Source organism: Macrobrachium nipponense, chromosome 26, assembly GCF_015104395.2.
Source record: "Macrobrachium nipponense isolate FS-2020 chromosome 26, ASM1510439v2, whole genome shotgun sequence".
Classification (NCBI taxonomy): Eukaryota; Metazoa; Arthropoda; class Malacostraca; order Decapoda; family Palaemonidae; genus Macrobrachium; species Macrobrachium nipponense.
In genome coordinates, this window is record NC_087215.1 from 68553708 (window position 1) to 68573707 (window position 20000).

A 20000-nucleotide genomic window follows, 5' to 3' on the forward strand; every position below is an offset into this window, starting at 1 on the left:
TTCAGTTCCAAAACACAGACATTTGATATCCTTACGTTTGACTGGTCAATTTTATTTCACCGTACCTGACTTATCAATTATTATTCCCTCAAAGTTATCAACTAGGAAAATATTGAATTATTTATTTCAATTCTAAAACAATGAAACTTGGTGTTGTATTTGACTGATCAACCATTTTCCCCTCAAACTTATGAACTGTAAAAATATGAACTCACTTATAGTATCTATCGATCAGTTGTTGTTTTCCTTAAACTGGTTATCGAGAAAGATATGCATTCGTTTAATTCTAAAAAAAAAAAAAAAAAAAAAAAAATTGCAACAAACATGTATTACCTTTTGGAAACCAAGTGAGCAAACAGTGACCAATTAACCAATTGGCAAAGTATAAATAACGATGGAAATTCATCAGACACTCGCCGACCAATTAACCAACTGTTTAATTGTCAAAACAACAGAAACTCATTGCTTACGTTTCAATTGCACTTAAAAAAACGGACGCAATCCAATACGAAGGCCATTTGCGTAATTCCCAGCAGGGTGATTCATTTGCAACTCAAAAGTAATAACTTTGTCACGGTTCCTTCATCAACTTCACTTCACTCTGCTAATGTCCATCAAGTCAAAAGGTCTTTAATATATAAGGACCGAATGTGGGTTTTTATCGAAATCTGCAAAAAGATGTTATTGTGTATCTTCATGCAATCAATGCAACGCTTATTATAGGAGGTGACATGAGATAAAGGTATGTTGCCCTTCAAAAAAGTTCAAATAAGACAGCAGATTGACAGGTTATGATAAAAGGCTAAATAATTAAGACTGATGAGTGATAAGGTTGAGATAAAAGGCTTGAGAAAACACAAGAGTGACATGTTTGGGTGTACAAGGTGCTCCGATTAAGAGAGTACAGGTGTAAAAGGAGAGGAAGAATACAAGTAAGTGACAGGTTTGGTGTAAAATGTGACGGAGAAGATCAAAGAATGAGACAGGTTAGGTGCAAAAGGCGCGTTGGAAGATGAGAAAGTAAACATGTTTGGGGTAAAAGGCCTTGCAACGAACAAAAGACAAACAGGTCGGGCGTACAAGAGTTGACATTCAGGGAATTGTGTAAAAGTTTGAAATAAAAAAAAAGTGGCAGGTTTGAAGTAGAAGGGATGAAAGTGAAAATAGGTGACATACTTTTGTAGAGAAGTGCTAGAGAAAAAAAGAGAGGGTGACACATTCTGTATAAAATGGCGTGAAAGTAAAATAATAAAAAAAGACAGTGAATAGTTACATGCAAAAACCTGACATAAAATCAAAGAGTGACACATTTGATGTAAAAGAGAAGAGAAGGCAAGAGATTAACGTATTTGGTGGGAAAGTAAACTTATGCTGAGAAAGTGTAAGTTCTGCGGGCGATGAGATGGATTGAAATATACGATCTAGCCCGAAGGCTAATCGCTGGAAAAGGTTTATAATATAAAAAAAAAGTAAACGTCCACAGAAATATAAATACTGATGGCATTTTCAGGGATAAATGAAGATGAGGTAAATCGAAAGGTACAGGTATACACACACACATAGATATACACATGTATATATAGTATATTGTTCTGTGTAATAGTACATTTACTAAAGGGTCCTCATTCAAACTGGATGGTATCTAGCGGAGCTATTCATTCAAAAAATTACAAGCTTCCAATGACAAACAGTCCCCATTATCAAGATTCAGTCTGAATGAGGTCCTTGTAGTAATATATACATGTAGTATACATACATGTGTATGTATATGCGTGTGTGTGTGTGTGGTTAAGAAGGAACAGCGGAAGGAGAAACATCAGGAACGTTATTCCCCGTTCTTCAAACGACGCAGCATCCCTCATCTCCGGATTATCTCCTCTCGTGATGGGAACTGACTCATCATCATCATCGGTCGAACCCAGGATTTTCCGCCTCGGAAACCGAAAATAATTGGGTGATGATTCGACCAGGTCAAACGCCCGGGAAGTTCTCGAGCTTTGAATTTTCAAAATATGGCGGATTTGCAGCAACTCTTCATTCGAGGCGTGACGTTAAATCTACGTAAGCAACTTAGTACGTGGTTTCAGGTGCCAAATATGAACTCAGGGCGCAAGTACTAACTGAGAGACAATGAACTGTGGACGTGATACTCCAGATATTCAGCGTGTATACTGCATACATACACACATAGAGAGAGAGAGAGAGAGAGAGAGAGAGAGAGAGAGAGAGAGAGAGAGAGAGAGAGACTGGTCGTAAAAAGAGGTAGGAATACTTCAGTAGTCCTACTGAAACTCATAAAAGTAAATATACCTTACGAATGGTTCCAACCAGGTGAGCTGAGCTATGGATCATTACATCATCGAGACCCACCTGTTTTGTTGGCATATATTTTCACCTTTTTTTTTCTCTCTCTCTCTCTCTCTCTTTCTCTCCACCACTTCTGCTTTCCACTGCATTCAAGTGACGACCAGGTTAACATGCTGGACTTCAGAGAGCCTACCCTATCGATCCCTTCATAAGGTTTCAATATTTATGTTCTTTCTTTTGAGAGAGAGAGAGAGAGAGAGAGAGAGAGAGAGAGAGAGAGGAATATGTCTACCCATTTCTATATAACAATATTTTCGTCTAATGATCAGAACACTGAATAATTCTTAATTATTTCCCGAGGCTTATAATCCTCTTCAATAAAAAAAATACTGAATTCCTATTAGGGTGTAGAGTCCACCATTAAAATATGACTGAGATTCGCTCAAGAGAGTAATTATAAATTAAATATGAAAAATTTTCAAGTAATAGTGAGTGGATGAAAAGCCGATTGCTACTGTGAGAGTTTATCTTTTATAAGTACATGCCTAACACTTATAAATCCATACACACTCACACACACACACACGCACACACACACACACACACACATATATATTATATATATATATATATATATATATATATATATATATATATATAATATATATAGAACGAGGTAACAATATATAAAATATATATATATATATATATATATATATATATATATATATATAATATATATATATATATTGTTACCTCGTTCTGGTACGCCGGACGAGAGTTCGTATCTCGGCTTAGTATCAGAGCATCTCCATTTCTTTCTTCATGTGGATCTAGGCTTAGCATTAATTAACAAGAGTTTCCAAAGTGTGAAGAAATCGAGAGGTTGGTTAAGAGGGCACTGTGGTTATGAAAAATTGCATGGATGTATATATATATATATATATATATATATATATATATATATATAATATATATATATATATACATAATGCTAAGACGTTTCCCCTCATTGAGAATGGCTCCAGGAAATAAAAAATCAAAATAGACACTAACACATTCATATTTTATTTTAACTGATGCGTCATCGACAGAAGGCTCGTCAGCGCAATATTGAACCCACTTACATGTAATGTGTTACTGGCCAATATCTTTGTTGTATTCCAGAGATTCTTGGATATCAAAAGCCTTCTTCTCAATACCCTTTCACTTCATTTACTCGGTGCTTTCTCAATCTGTTTCTCCGCCTTTCTCTTAAAACGCTCCCAAATGGTACGTTCCTTTCACAGTCTCAAAACACTCCGATCGCCTCATCACCAAACATTCTTGAGTCTCCGTTTTCCCCAGCTTTCAATCCTGACATCACATATAGACTATAAGCAACCGGTTTCTCTGAGCAGCTTCAGACCGTTTTCTTTAAATGGAATTCAGCATCTGCATACCTGTGCTTCCATAGAGGAGAACCGGCTCAACAACTGTATCTGTACATTTTATACCTTGCCCTCTACAGACGCTTCAAGTCTCTCTCCAGACTTCAGCAGGCATCGAGTCACCTTCCTTGTTTCACCTCTTCTTCGAATCGCCTTACAGTCAGTCCTTACGTTTATTCATGACTTGAGTACCTGTATAAATCAGTAATTTTCATTCTTGTACCACTCCACTGTTTATTCCATATTCCTGATGTCTAGGACCTTGTACCATATATATATATATACAGTGGACCCCCGTATTCGCATTCTCCGGATTCGCGGACTCACATATTCGCGGATTTCTCTCGGGAACGTTTCCCCACATTATTCGCGGAAAATTCGCGCATTCGCGGTATTTTTCTATGAGAAATATCCACAAATTCATGGTTTTTGTGATCAATTTCATCATAAAAAGCACTTTTTGTGATAAAACTATTAAAAAAACCAAGTATGAAAATTTTTAGTGGTTTTTCTTAAGTTTTAACTTACGAAATAGGCTGTTTTTAGCGCTTTTATAGGGGTTCCAAACATTCGCGGATTCTAACTATTCACGGGGGGGTCTGGTATGCATCCCCCGCGAATACGGGGGGAACACTGTATATATATATATATATATATAAGACAAAAGAAGACTATGATTAATAATATGTTTAATGTACCATTATAATGTGAGGTGTGGATTCATTATTTTTAACTTCCCATGGAGACAGAGTCCGAAGCGACGACCTAAGAAGGCTGATATCTCTTTCTGGGATGGTGTGATACGAAGATGCTTGCCTAAGCAGGTCAATGTTCGTTCTGTGGGTATGTGAGTTCATGGGGGCTTGTTCAAGGTGCCTTTGAAAACTGGCTGTGACCAGTTAATTGGGGCGTTGACGATGAGTGTGAATTCGTGTGTACGTGTACGAACTATGTCTATTCTTAACGGCATGTTTAGCCAAGAACTAGGAAGACTTACGGAGAGGTCTGTGAGAGAAAGGCAAAGCCACGATGGCGTATGCCGAGGTGCTTCCAATTGAAAGTGTGTGAAGTTCCAGGCAGCAATGGGTGAGTTATCATGATTTAGCCAAAGGGATGGCTTATTTTGATATCTTGTAAAGATGTTCCATTTCATTTAATCTTTTGACTTTGTCTTTACAATTGTGTACTCACGAGGGTGTTCTCCTGTCTTTTAAACAGGTGGATCTAGTGAGGGGACCGAGTGTCCTAGTGATGGGACTGTATTTTAGAGGAGAGATAATTGGTGTGACTAATTACTGATTAAGACATTTAAATACGGGAGGGGGGGGGGTTATCTAAGTCAGTTGTCTGTGAGACTTGAACTATTATCATTCCGTTGATTATCTTGTAAGAATATGATTTATTCAACACTTTGCTTTGAATAAAACGTTATATTTTTTTTTAACTCCAACTCTAATTTGATGACCTGATGGAATGGAGAGAGAGTGAGAGGTTTGAGAGAGAGAGAGAGAGAGAGAGAGAGAAGAGACTGAAGGTTACCAGTTCGCCTTACGCAATGGCTAAACGCATACCAAATATTAAATGGGGGGGGGGGGGCGACGCCCTTCGCTGGTAATAGTTGGTGGCAGCTATATATATATATATATATATATATATATATATATATATATATATATATATATATATATATATATATAAAGCAAAGTTAAACACTGTATCTGTGTACTATTTCTCTTTCTGAAAGCGGGAGAGAATGTACTCTCCGTAAGCTTAAATAAAAACTTTCAATTGTTCCAAATTTTAGTGGGATTCCTACAACATATATATATATATATATATATATCTATATATATATATATATATACATATATAGTATAGATATATATATATATATATATATATATATATATATATATCTATATATATATCTATATATATATATATGTACACCTAAAATCCTCAGAATCTAGAAAGAAATAAGAGTTTGATAACTACGGTAAGGATTTACCTTTTCTTGAAGTTTAAAATCATTCCTTTCCCCGTTCGCACCCGACGTAAAAAAAAAAAAAAAAGAGAGAAGAAGAAGAAGAAAGTCCATTAACTTAATTGATGCTGGAACGTATTACCAGGTAGAGTCCGATCTACAAAACCATCCACAATGGCGTCACAGCGCAACTCCGAAAAATAAAAATTGCTTTTCGAATCGAGTCCAAACATTTCATTGTTCATGAGAGAATTGTTATCACAAATTTTTATGGGAGAAGGAAAGGGAAAATTGTGAGAGCATCATCCACAACGCTGTACGGTATTAATGAGCGACTTTTCCACAAGTGGTTTAAAATCCCGATGGAATTACCATCACGAGGTTAAATGTCACGGGTCATTTTTTGTGTGTGTGTCATTTTCCCGGGAGATCTGCTTTCGACACCCGTGCTTTTTTTTTTTTTTTTTTTTTTTTTTTTGAGCGTTACGAACCTCACGCGAATATTATGTGATATTAACAACGGTCGATTTTCCATTTAGTTTTTACGGCGACGGTTAGACACTTTTCACTGGAATATCAAGACACTTTTCACTGGAATATCTAGAGAAATTATTCACCGAGCGAAATGGTACAAGGTTCTGGAATAAAGTTTTGAGATTTTTTTTTTTTTTTTTAGGTTTTTGAACAGGAATTTTTCGTTCGACATGAACCCAGTAATGAAATCATTTAACGTCTAGAATTCCAATTTCGTTCGCCGTCGCGCAAACAGGAATGTAATGAAATTAGCCTGGTGATACTAGATAATTCTTTGCTTTTAAATGACAATTATTGACTGCGGACCCTCTACTATTTTCCAAACCTGTGGTCGCGCTGCTGAATAACAGGTTTTTATGAGTTTGGCTAATAAACGTCAAAACCTTTGTACAACATTTTTTCCTTTAATGCTCCCTCATGCAATTAAAAAAAATTATTTCATTTGGTGCCAAAGCGTAATACACGTCTCCAGCACTCTTTTAAAACGCCTCATTGGAATTATCAAACTGATTTCGTCAATCCTCTCCACAAAACGTAACCATTTCGGTGAGCCATGAACCGAAATTCCGCCTTTTATGCCTCGCTTATCTTGCAGAACTATCTTGCTTTACTTGCTTTACAAACAATTTTAAATGTCAGTTCATTACACGCATACATTTTGATTTCTCCAGTCCCGATCATTCACTATTCAAGCTCCTGACTCCTCGAATCCATCCCCGGTTCAAAGTTTCTGCAACTCTGCTGCTGCCTTTCCAAAAATAATGATTTAAGATGCTAATCGAAACTCAGATTATGGGGGCGGAGGGGGAAAGTTAAAACAAAGACTCTCTACAGGGACAACGGGAAATTCCTCATTAAGAAATGACTACACCCTCAGCAAAGATGAAGAGACACTGACACATCTAAATGTTCACTCTTTTTGGAGAACCCCGCAAGGTGCACTACAGGCATTTACTGAAGGTTCTTTGCAGGGTCCCTTCGGCCCCTATGCGCAACCCCTTTCATTCCCTTCAGTGTACCTCCGTTCATATTCTCTTTCTTCCATCGTACTCAATCATTTTTTCATAATCGGTTTATTTATCTCTTTCTCTCCCCGGACTTTTCGTCCCAGAAACGTCCTGGAACCATCTGTCCGGGAACCAAAAGTCTGGGGTCAAAACGTCTGGGGACCAACTGTTCAGTAACAAAACGTCAGAGGACCCTCTGTTCGGGAACAAAACGTCCGGGGACTAACTGTTCGGGAACAAAACATCCGGTGACCAACTGTTCGGGGACAAAACGTCCGGGGACCAACTGTTCGGGGACATAAGTCCGGAGACTAACTGTTCAGGGACTAAACATCCAAGGACCAACTGTCCGATCGGGGACATAAGTCCGGGGACTAACTGTTCGGGGACTAACTGTTCAGGGACAAATGTCCGGGGACTAACCGTTCGGGGACAAATGTCCGGGGACTAACTCTTCGGGGACAAAACGTCCGGGGACCAACTCTTCGTGGACAAAAATCTGGGGACCAACTGTTTGGGGAAAAAACGTCCGAGGACCAACTGTTCGGGGACAAAAGTGCATTGACTAACTGTTCAGGGACAAATGTCCGGGGACTAACTGTTCGGGTACAAAACGTCTGGGGACCAAATGTTCGGGGACAAAACGTACAGGGACCGACTGTTCGGGGACAAATTGTCCGTGGACCAACTGTTCGGGGACAAAACGTCCGAGTGACCAACTGTTCGGGGACAAAACGTCCGAGTGACCAACTGTTCGGGGACAAAACGTCCGGGGGACCAACTTTTCAGGGACAAAACGTCCGAGAACCAACTGCTCAGAGACAAAACATCCGAGAACCAGCTGTTTGGGCAAAAAACGTCCGGCGACCAACTGTTCGGGGACAAAATGTCCAGAGACCAACTTTTTGGGGACAAAACGTCCAAGAACCAACTGTTCGGGGACAAAATGTCCCAGGGGGTACCAACTGTCCGGTAACAAAATGCCCGAGGACCAACTGTTCGGGGACAAAATTCCGGGGAATAACTATTTGGGGACAAATGTATGGGGACTAACTGTTCGGGGACAAAACGTCTGGGGACCAACTGTTCGGGGACAAAACGTCCGGGAACCAGTGCCCAGAGACCAACTTTTCGGGGACAAAACGTCCGAGAACCAACCGTTCAAGGACAAAACGTCCGAGAACCAACTGTTCGGTTACAAAACGTCCGGGGACTAACTGTTCTGGGACACAATGCCCGGAGACTAACTGTTCGGGGACAAAACGTCCAAGGACCAACTGTTCGGGGACAAAACATCCGATGTCCAACTGTCCGAGGAGAAAACGTCCAAGGACCAACTGTTCCAGGACAAAACATCCGAGGACCAACTGTTCGGGGACAAAACGTCCAAGGACCAACTGTTCCGGGACAAAACGTCCAAGGACAACTGTTCCGGGACAAAACGTCCAAGGACCAACTGTTCCAGAACAAAACGTCCGGGGACCAACATTTCGGGGACAAAACGTCCGAGGACCAACTGTTCCGGGACAAAACGCGTCCAAGGACCAACTTTTTGGGAACAAAACGTCCAAGGACCAACTGTTCCGGGACAAAACGCGTCCAAGGACCAACTTTTTGGGAACAAAACGTCCAAGGACCAACTGTTCGGGAACAAAACGTCTGAGGACCAACTGTCCGGGGACAAAACGTCTAAGGACCAACTGTTCCGGGACAAAAGGTCCGAGGACCAACTGTTCGGGGACAAAACGTCCAAGGACCAACTGTTCCGGGACAAAATATCCAAGGACCAACTGTTCCGGGACAAAACGTCCGAGGACCAACTGTTTGGTGACAAAACGTCCAAGGACCAACTGTTCCGGGACAAAATGTCCAAAGACCAACTGTTTGGTGACAAAACGTCCAAGGACCAACTGTGGGGACAAAACGTCCAAGGACCAACTGTTCCAGGACAAAACGTCCAAGGACCAACTGTTCGGGGACAAAACGTTTGAGGACCAACTGATCAGGGACAAAAGGTCCGAGGACCAACTGTTCGGGGACAAAACTTCCAAGGACCAACTGTTCCGGGACAAAATGTCTGAGGACCAACTGTTCTGGGACAAAAGGTCCGAGGACCAACTGTTCGGGGACAAAACGTCCAAGGACCAACTGTTCTGGGACAAAACGTCCAAGGGCCAAGTGTTCAGGGACAAAACGTCCAAGGACCAACTATTCCGGGACAAAACATCCGAGGACCAACTGTTCGGGCACAAAATATCCAAGGACCAACTGTTCAGGTACAAAACGTCCGAAGACTAACTGTTCGTGGACAAAACGTCCGAGAACCAACTGTCCAGTCATGGTCCATCCTCTCCTAACAGTTGTTGCATAGTGCAACTGCTGTGAGGCTTACCCTCCTGTTACACCATGCAACCTTTTTTTACTGACGGTTTCCCTTTCATCCGAAAACCAGCTGCTCAGAGACAAAACGTCCAGGAACCAACTTTTTGGGGACAAAACGTCCGAGGACCAACTGTCCAGGGACAAAACGTCCAGGGACCAACTGTTCGATGACAAAAGTCCAGGGACTAACTGTTCGGGGACTAATTGTTTGGGGACAAATGTCCTGGGGCTAACTGTTCGGGGACAAAAGTCCAGGGACTAACTGTTCTGGGACTAACTGGTCGGGGACAAATGTCCGGGGACTAACAGTTTGGGGGCAAAACGTCTGGGGACCAACTGTTTGGGGACAAAACGTCCGAGGACAAACTCTTTGGGGACAAAAGTCCGGGGACTAACACTTCGGGGAGTAACTGTTCAGGGACAAACGTCTGGGGACCAACTGTTCAGGGACAAAATGTCCGGGACCAACTGTTCGGGGACAAAACGTCCGGGGACCAATTGTTCAGGGACAAAACGTCCGGGAACCAACTGTTCGGGGACAAAAGTCCAGTGACTAACAGTTCGGGGACTAACTGTTCGGGGACTAACTGTTCTGGGACAAATGTCCAAGGACTAACTGTTCGGGGACAAAACGTCCGGAGACCAACTGTTCGGGGACAAAACGTCCAAGGGCCAAATGTTCAGGGACAAAACGTCCGTGGGACCAACTGTTCGGGGACAAAACGTCTGAGAACCAACTTCTCAGGGACAAAACGTCCGAGAACCAACTGTTTGGTGCCAAAACGTCCGAGAACCAACTGCTCGGTGACAAAACGTCCGAGAACCAACTGTTCGGGGACAAAACTTCTGGATACCAACTTTTCGGGGACAAAACGTCCATGGACCAACTGTTCGGGGCAAATGTCCGGGGACTAACTGTTCGGGGACAAAATGTCCGGGGACCAACTGTTTGGGGACAAAACATCCAAGGACCAACTGTTCAGGGACAAAACGTCCAGAGACCAACTTTCCAGGGACAAAACGTCCGAGAACCAACTGTTCAGGGACAAAACGTCCAGGGGGATCAACTGTTGGGTAACAAAACGTCCGAGGACCAACTGTTCCGGGACAAAACGTCCGTGGACAAACTGTTCGGGGACAAAACGTCCGAGGGCCAACTGTTCGGGGACAAAACGTCCGAGGGCCAACTGTTCGGGGACAAAACGTCCAAGGACCAACTGTCAGGGGAGAAAACGTCCTGGGACTAACTGTTCTGGGACACAATGCCTGGAGACTAACTGTTCGGGGACAAAACGTCCAAGGACCAACTGTCAGGGGAGGAAACGTCCGGGGACCAACTGTTCGGGGACAAAACGTCCGGGGACCAAATCTTCGGGAACAAAACGTCCAAGGACCAACCTTTCGGGAACAAAACATCCGAGGACCAACTGTTCAGGAACAAAACGTCCGGGGACCAGCTGTTCGGGGACAAAACGTCTGGGGACCAACTGTTCTGGGACAAAACGTCCGAGAACCAACTGTTCGGGGACAAAACATCCGAGAACCAACTGTTCCGGGACAAAACGTCCGAGAACCAACTGTTCGGGGACAAAACGTTCCTGGGGACCAAAACTGTTCCTGGGGACAAAACGGTCCGAGAACCAAACTGTTTCGGGGACAAAAACATTTTTTTTTTTTTTCTTTGAGAACCAAACTGTTCCGGGACCAAAAACGTTTCAAGAACCAAACTTCTTCGGCCGGACAAAACGTTCCGGGGAGGAAGAACCAAACTGTTCGGGGAACAAAACATCCGAGGAACCAACTGTGTCGGGGACAAAACGTCCAAACCAACTGTTCGGGGACAAAACGTTCCGGGGCGGGGAAACAACTGTTCGCGGAACAAATTTTCCGCCAGGACCAACTTGCTTCCGGGACCAAAACGTTTTCCGTGGAACCAAAAACTGTTCCAGGACGTAACGTCCGGGGGACCAACTTTTTCGGGAACAAAATGTTTCATGAGGAACCAGAAAACTGTTCCGGGGACAAAACATCTGGCGTCCAACTGTTTTGGGGACAAAACGCTCCAAAAAAACCAACTGTTTCCGGAAGGGCCAAAACAAAATCTGAACCAACCGTGTTCGGGGAACAAAAGTCTGGCAAAACAGAACTGGTTCAGAGACAAACCGTCCCGGCGGGAAGCAAAACTGGTCCGGGGAGAAAACGGTGCTGGGGCGGGAACCAACTGGTTCGGGAACCAAATAAAGCGTTCCGGAGGGAAAACCAAACTTTTCGGGAACAAAGTCCAAGGGGATCAAAACTTTTCTGCGAACAAACCGTCGGATGGGAATCAATCTGTTCCTGGGAATTCAAAAACGGCCAAGGAAAAACCAAACTTGTTCTGGACCAAAATGTCCAGGGACCAAACTGTTCGGGACAAAACGCTTCCGAAAGGGGACAAAAACTGTTCCGGTGACCAAACGTCCGTGGGGAACAACTGTTCAGGAAACCAATTGTCCGCGAGAACCAATGTTCCATGCGGGGCCACCAAAAACGTTTCCGTGGGACCAACTGCGTGCGAAGGAACATAAAACGGTCCAGCGGGGACCAACTTTTCGGGACAAAACGTTCGAGAAACCAAACCACGTTTTGGTTGACAAAACGTCTGCGGGGTCCAAGCTGTTCGGCGGGGACAAAAAACGGTCAAAAAAAACCAAAACTGTTGCGGGGACAAAAACATCCGAAAACCAAACCGTTCTTCGTGAAAACAAAAATGTCTGAAACCAAACTGTTCAAGACAAAACGACGAGCCGGTAGGGAACCAACTGTTCCGGGGGACGAAAAACGACCGGGGTCCGGGGGGACCAACTGTTCGGAAACAAAAGTTGTCCCTGAGGACCAACTGTTCTGGCGGGATAAAAACGTACCAGGGACCAACTGGTTCGTTTGGAGGGATAAAATGTCGCCGAGGACCAAACTGTTTAGGGCACACAAACGTCCGCAGGACCAACTTGTTATGGGGGTACGAAACGTACGGGGACCAACTGTTCGGGGATAAAATGTCCGTGGACCAACTGTTCCGGGAAAAAACATCCAAGGATCAACTGTTTGGGAACAAAAGGTCCGAGAACCAACTGTTCAGGGACAAAACATCCGAGAACCAACTGTTCGGGGACAAAACGTTTGGGGACAAAACGTTCGGGGACCAACTTTTCGGGGACAAAACGTCCGAGAACCAGCTGTTCGGGGACAAAACGTCCGGGGACCAACTGTTTGGGAACAAAACGTCCGGGGACCAACTGTTCGGGAACAAAACGTCCGCGGACCAACTGTTCGGGAACAAAACGTCTGAGGACCAACTGTTCGGGGACAAAACATCCTAGGACCAATTGTTCGGGGACAAAACGTCCGGGGACCAACTGTTCGGGGACAAAGCGTCCGAGGACCAACTGTTCGGTGACAAAACGTCTGGGGACCAACTGTTCGGGAACAAATTGTCCGAGGACCAACTGTTCGGGGACAAAACGTCCTAGGACCAAGTTTTCGGGGACAAAATGTCCAAGGACCAACTGTTCGGGTACAAAACGTCCGAGGACCAACTGTTCGGGGACAAAACATCCGAGAACCAACTGTTCAGTCATGGTCCATCCTCTCCTAACAGTTGTTGCATAGTGTAACTGCTGTGAGGCTTCCTCTCCTGTTACACCATGTAACCTTTTTTTACTGACGGTTTCCCTTTCATCGAGAAATGGTTTCGTAGGTCCCAGTGCTTGGCCTCTGGCCTAAATATTATATTTCATTCGATTTCTGTCTTGAAGAAGTATCATTCATTCATAGGGGTTTTGTTGACGCATTCGACATACACCTTCACCAACAACTGAAGTGCTATTTCGTGAATCACGTGTTTTGAATATTATTCAAGAGAAATCTTTCAAAACTTGTTCATTGTAATATTTTGAATATTGTTCATTCCCTTCAGTGTTTGAACCTGCCGACAGTAACTTGCCCCTACTTGAAATATAATGGCCGTACATACCGGTGCTCTTGAAATACAACGCTTTACGTTTCACGTCCTTCGAACGTTTGTCGAATATAATTCTAACAAAATGTAATTCACGTCTTCAGAACAATTGTCGAAAATAATTCTTACTGAATGTAATTCACGTCTTCAGAACAATTATCTAAGAAATAATTCTTACTGAATGAACAAATTCACGTCTTCAAGAACAATTATCAGAATATACAATTCGTTACTGAATGTAAATTTCACGATCTTCAGAAACATAATGGCCGAATATAATTCTTACTGAATGTAATTCACGTCTTCAGAACAATGGCCGAATATAATTCATACTGAATGTAATTCACGTCTTCAGAACAATTATCGAATATAATTCTTACTGACTGTAATTCACGTCTTCAGAACAATTGTCGAAAATAATTCTTACTGAATGTAATTCACGTCTTCAGAACAATTATCGAATATAATTCTTACTGAATGAAATTCACGTCTTCAGAACAATGGCCGAATATAATTCTTACTGAATGTAATTCACGTCTTCAGAACAATTATCGAATATAATTCTTCTTGAATTTAATTTTACTTAATGAAACAATTGTCGAATATAATTCTTACTGAAATTAATTTTACTGAAGGGAACAATTGTCGAATATAATTCTTACTGAATGCAATTCACGTCTTCAGAACAATTGTCGAATATAACTCTTACTGAAAGTAATTCACGTCCTCCGAACACTTGTCGAATATAATTCTTACTGAATGTAATTCACGTCTTCAAAACAATTGTCCAATATAATTCTTACTGAATAAAATTTTACTAAAGGGAACAATTGTCGAATATAATTCTTACTTAATTTAATTTTACTGAAGGGAACAATTGTCGAATATAATTCTTACTTAATTCAATTTTTCTGAAGGGAACAATTGTAGAATATAATTCTTACTGAATGTAATTGACGTCCTCAGAACAATTGTCCAATGTAATTCTTACTGAATTTAAGTTTTACTGAAGGGCACAATGTCGAATATAATTCTTACTACATTAAATTTTACTGAAGGGAACACTTGTCAAATATAGTTCTCACTGAATGTAATTCATATCTTCAGAACAATTGTCGAATATAATTCTTACTGAATTTAATTTTTACAGAAGGGAACAATTGGCCAATATAATTCTTACTGAATCTAATTTTACTGAATGGAATATTGTCAAATATAATTCTTACTGAATTTAATTTTTACTAAAGGGAACAATTGTCGAATATAATTCTTACTGAATTTAATTTTACTGAAGGGAACAATTGTCCAATATAATTTTTACTGATTTTAATTTTACTGAAGGGAACAATTGTCGAATATAATTCTTACTGAATAGAATTTACGTCTTCCGAACAATTGTCAAATATAATTCTTCCTGAATTGATTCTTACTGAAGGGAACAATTGTCGAATATAATTCTAACTGAATTGAATCTTACTGAAGGGAACAATTTTCCACTATAATTCTTACTGAAGGAAATAAAATGACCCTATTTACCATTATCCCCGAGAAGTATCGAACACAGTTGAGGAGTCGAACCCTTTTGAGGAGAATAAGTTTGAAGTGCACTCACTGCTCTAAGCCATCTACACTAGTCGAATCACTCCTCCAAGGCCTATACTTTACAACAAGGGAACTCGCTTCCTTCCTACATATTCCCGAAATTCAGAGTAGGTGGATAAAACCAAATATTTGGTGTGTGGAGGGAAATACAAGCATGGTTGTTGAGAAAATTTGCAATTACGACGGACTTTAGTGGTAATAATGACGATACGACAGGTTAAAAGAGAGCAGACTAAGAGAGAGTTACCCCCAAGAGAAAGTTAAGGGTTGAAAAAAGAAAGTTAAACATAAGAAAGTGAGTGGATAAAGAAGCAAGCTACCAGGCGAAAGCACGGGGATAAAAATGAAAGCCAGCAAAGGAAATAGAGGATTGAAAAAGAAAGCTATCTAAAAGAAAGCGAATATCTTACAATAAAATGGATGAAAGTGTTGAGGGATATAAAGAAAGCTAACCAAGCGAAAGTGAATGGTCCAAAGCGGAAGCAACCCAAGAGAAAGTGTAAATATAATAAGAGAAAGTGACTGGACAAGAATGAATCTAAAAGCATTATTTCACCTAAACTAAGAGACTTTGAATTCCATCGTGCAAGTAGAGCCAAACCGTGGCCAAAACAGAAATGATTCTGCAATTCGCGTCGAATCATGAAATTGAATGGTCGAAAAAGGGGCTAAAAGGAACGCACATAGGGGAAATATAAAATAAATCTTCCTAATATTTCTTTTGGAGTCCAAGTTTGTAATAAAGACGACGCCACGAGCACCAGCATCACAAAAAAATAATGTTTTATACCGTATTCATATTTCATTTGCAATTGATCCACATAAAGTGCTCAGTACTTTTTTTTTATCAATGATCGTCTTTACTTGTATTTACTTACTAGTGAGGCATTACTAGTTATTTTATTTGTAAGAGTATTACAGTCGACGTAAAAATAAATAATCCTTCTTTTTCTGTATTATGTAACGTAAGAACACATTACATAATAGAGTCAATGCAGTACATAACACTTACTTTTTTATTGAAAAATAGAAGATTATGAAGAAAACATTTAGTTTTCTTCAATTTTTAGTTATTTATTCTCTCTCTCTCTCTCTCTCTCTCTCTCTCTCTCTCTCTCTCTCTCTCTCTCAAAAAAAAAAAAAAAAAAAAAAAAGAAGTCAATGCGTAGGAAGTATCTCATGTTTATTCTCTTCATACTTACGGAACATTCTCTCTCTCTCTCTCTCTCTCTCTCTCTCTCTCTCTCTTAAATAACAGCCAGTGCATATGAAGGGATCCTTGCTTTTTAAGTAACATTCATTTTTTATTTCTCTCTCTCTCTCTCTCTCTCTCTCTCTCTCTCTCTCTCTCTCTCTCTCTTAAATAACAGGCAATGCGTACGAAGGGATCCTTACCTTTTATCCTCATAGTTAAGTAACATTCATTTTTTATCTCTCTCTCTCTCTCTCTCTCTCTCTCTCTCTCTCTCTCTCTCTTTATATAACTCAATGCATACGAAGTAACCACCGCTCCTTTCTCCTCTCCCTCACTACAGTCGACGGAGGCACCGAAAAGGAGATCCTGGAGGCCCTTGACGAGGCGGCCGCGGAGGGTTCCTGGGGGTACGTGCCCCTCAGCGGGCCCTACATCGACGTTCATCACTCAGGGAACGTGACCGCCCGCGTGGGCGCCACGGCGGTCCTCAACTGCCGAATTCTCTACATTGTCGGCAAAACGGTGAGAGGGGGATGAGAGGCTCAGGAAATACATACACACACATATGTATATATGAATGCTTATCCCACCACCGTGATTCATACACATGCATTAAGCTACAAATGTCCTTTAATGTCCAATACGCTCTACCTCGGAATTATTATATATTTACATATAGTATGTTAACTGAAGGGGAATTTTTTTTAAAGTTGATAATCATTTCGTCCTCTCGCGGATTCAAACCAGCAGCCAACAGAGGAGAGAAATCAGGGCTCCAGTGAGGTTACCGACTCAGCCAACAAGTCCTGATTTCTCCTACCTCACTCGTTGGCCGAGGCGGTGACCTCACCGAAGTCCTGATTTCTCCTCTGTGCTGGTTCGAATCCGCGAGATAGCGAAATGATTATCAACTTTTAGAAAATTCCCCTTTGGTTAACATTGTATGAGGATATAATAATTCCGAGGTAGAGCGAATTGGATATCAAAGGATAGTTGTAGGTTAAGTGCAAAGTACAAAACAAATGAGTATATAAATATAATAATATATATTATATTATAATATATATATATATAAATATATATATTATATATATATATATATATATATATATATATAGATATATATATATTATATATTTAGTCATTGTATGAAAGGGACGTAAGATTACTTATCTAAAGTTCTATACTCTCCTCATCCCACACCAGGTGTCGTGGATGAGAGCGCGGGACCTACACTTGCTCACGATTGGTCGCTTCACCTATACGAGTGACGACCGCTTCAGGGCTGTCCACCAATCAGGATCGCAAGACTGGCTGCTCAAAATCCACTACCTACAGGCCCGGGACGCCGGCCCCTACGAATGCCAGGTGTCCACGACGCCTCCTATGACGCACACCGTGTGGCTAAGCGTCGTGGGTGAGTACCAATTAACCTCAATGTATAAAGCCACTAATGAATATAGGTTATTGTGGGTTCTCTTTTAAGTATGGATTAATTAATCGCAACGTATATAGCCACTAATGAATATAGGTTATTGTGGATTCTTTTTCAAGTATGCATTAATTAACCGCAACGTATCTAGCCACTAATAAATAAGTTGTAGTCGGTTACTTTTTATGTAACTAGCCACTATAAATAGATTATAGTGGGTTCTTTTTTAGTATGAATTAATCACAATGTATCTAGCCACTAATGAATAGGTTATTGTGTTCTTTTTTTAAGTATGAATTTACAATAATATATCTAGCCACTCATAAATAGTTCTTTTTTTTTTAAACTGGCAGTAAATATCCCCATCTGATACCGCCGTAACAAATAGCGGGCGATAAGGAGCATGAAAAGCCAACCACAATCACCTGTACGGATATCAGATGGGGATTTTTGCTGTCATATTAAAAACGTGCCATTTATTAAGGAATATTGTGAAATATAAGTAGGTATTTGAGCCTGACGGGTTAGCTGTGCTTCAGCTGAATCGGTATTATGAGCAATCTATTCATATAGCTATGCTATAAAGGGTGATTTATTGTTTACTGTGACAGCTGGGTAAAATTCTGGGTGATCATATTGTGAATTTGCGTAGGGAAATCTGCGTTTATCATAATGAATAATTCAGTACTGGATTGACATAACTGTGGTTCGTGGTAATGGTTTATTTGTGGGATTAATGTAATGGATGGATGATATATGAGTAAAATAGATGCATGGTCAATATGCCAATACTATATAGTTCACTGTGTTTCTTTCGTATTCTTTGGCTTCCCTCACTCTCCTTCCTTATCTCTCTTTATGTATATATATACATACATATATATATATATATATATATATATATATATATATATATATATATATATATATATATATATATATATATATATATATATATATATATATATATATATAATATATATATATATATATAAGATATAATATATATATATAGTATATATATATATATATATATATATAGATATATATATAATATATATATCATATATAGATGTATGTATATTTATATACATATACACACACACACACACACACATATATATATATATATATATATATATATATATATATATATATATATATATATATATATATACTTCCCAGCTGGTTCCCATTTTTTATATGGGGCCACCGTATGTATATATATATATATAATATATATATATATATATATATATATATATATATATATATATATATATGTATATACATATATATATATATATATATATATTATATATATATATATATATATATTATATATATATACTATATCATATACATATATTTGTGCGTATGTATGTATGTATGTATGAATGTAAGTATGCATTCGTGCATTCTTGTATATCTGTGCGAGGGAGGCAAACATCACGAAAATATATCCAACGGTTCTAAACCCCAAGAACGATTTTAAATCAAGCTATTATTATTTTAAACGCATTTTTTTTCCAGCGACGAAACTGAGTCTGTGTCCTTCCTTTACACCTTTGCAGAACCCGAGACGACGGTCCTGGGCGGTCCCGACCTCCACATAAACGCCGGCTCGGCGGTCAACCTCACCTGTCTGGTGAAATACAGCCCCGAGCCGCCCCCTTATATTTTCTGGTACCACGACGGACAGGTAAGAAATGCTGGTCATAATCATATATATATATATATATATATATATATATATATATATATATATATATATATATATATATATAGTCTTCTGTTAAAACAGGATACGTCTCAAGTATACTAAAAGGCCCATTAAAAACTATATTTCGGTGGACTAATTTCCACCCTTATCAAGTAGCTTTAAAGCAGAGTGTTTTAATGGGCCTTTTATACGATATATATATATATATATATATATATATATATATTATATATATATATATATATATTTACATATTTGATAGTTTTCGTGATCACTGTAATGCTTTACATCTAAAGAAGTATACATACATACATGCATATACATATACATAATATATATATAATATATATATATATATATATATATATAGAATATATATATATATATATATATAGATATATATATAT

The 20000-nt window shown here is 39.8% G+C and overlaps 1 protein-coding gene across 2 annotated transcripts in view; it reads left to right on the forward strand.

Annotated features, from left to right (window-relative positions):
- The window catches only part of LOC135200370 (hemicentin-2-like), a 104832-nt gene that overhangs the window by 64088 nt on the left and 20744 nt on the right, over nt 1-20000 (forward strand). For both annotated transcript variants that reach the window (XM_064228982.1, XM_064228981.1), the window contains exons 3-5: nt 16779-16960; nt 17645-17855; nt 19445-19572. In XM_064228982.1, coding sequence (XP_064085052.1) covers nt 16779-16960; nt 17645-17855; nt 19445-19572 — 521 coding nt within the window. The remainder of the gene's footprint in view (nt 1-16778; nt 16961-17644; nt 17856-19444; nt 19573-20000) is intronic.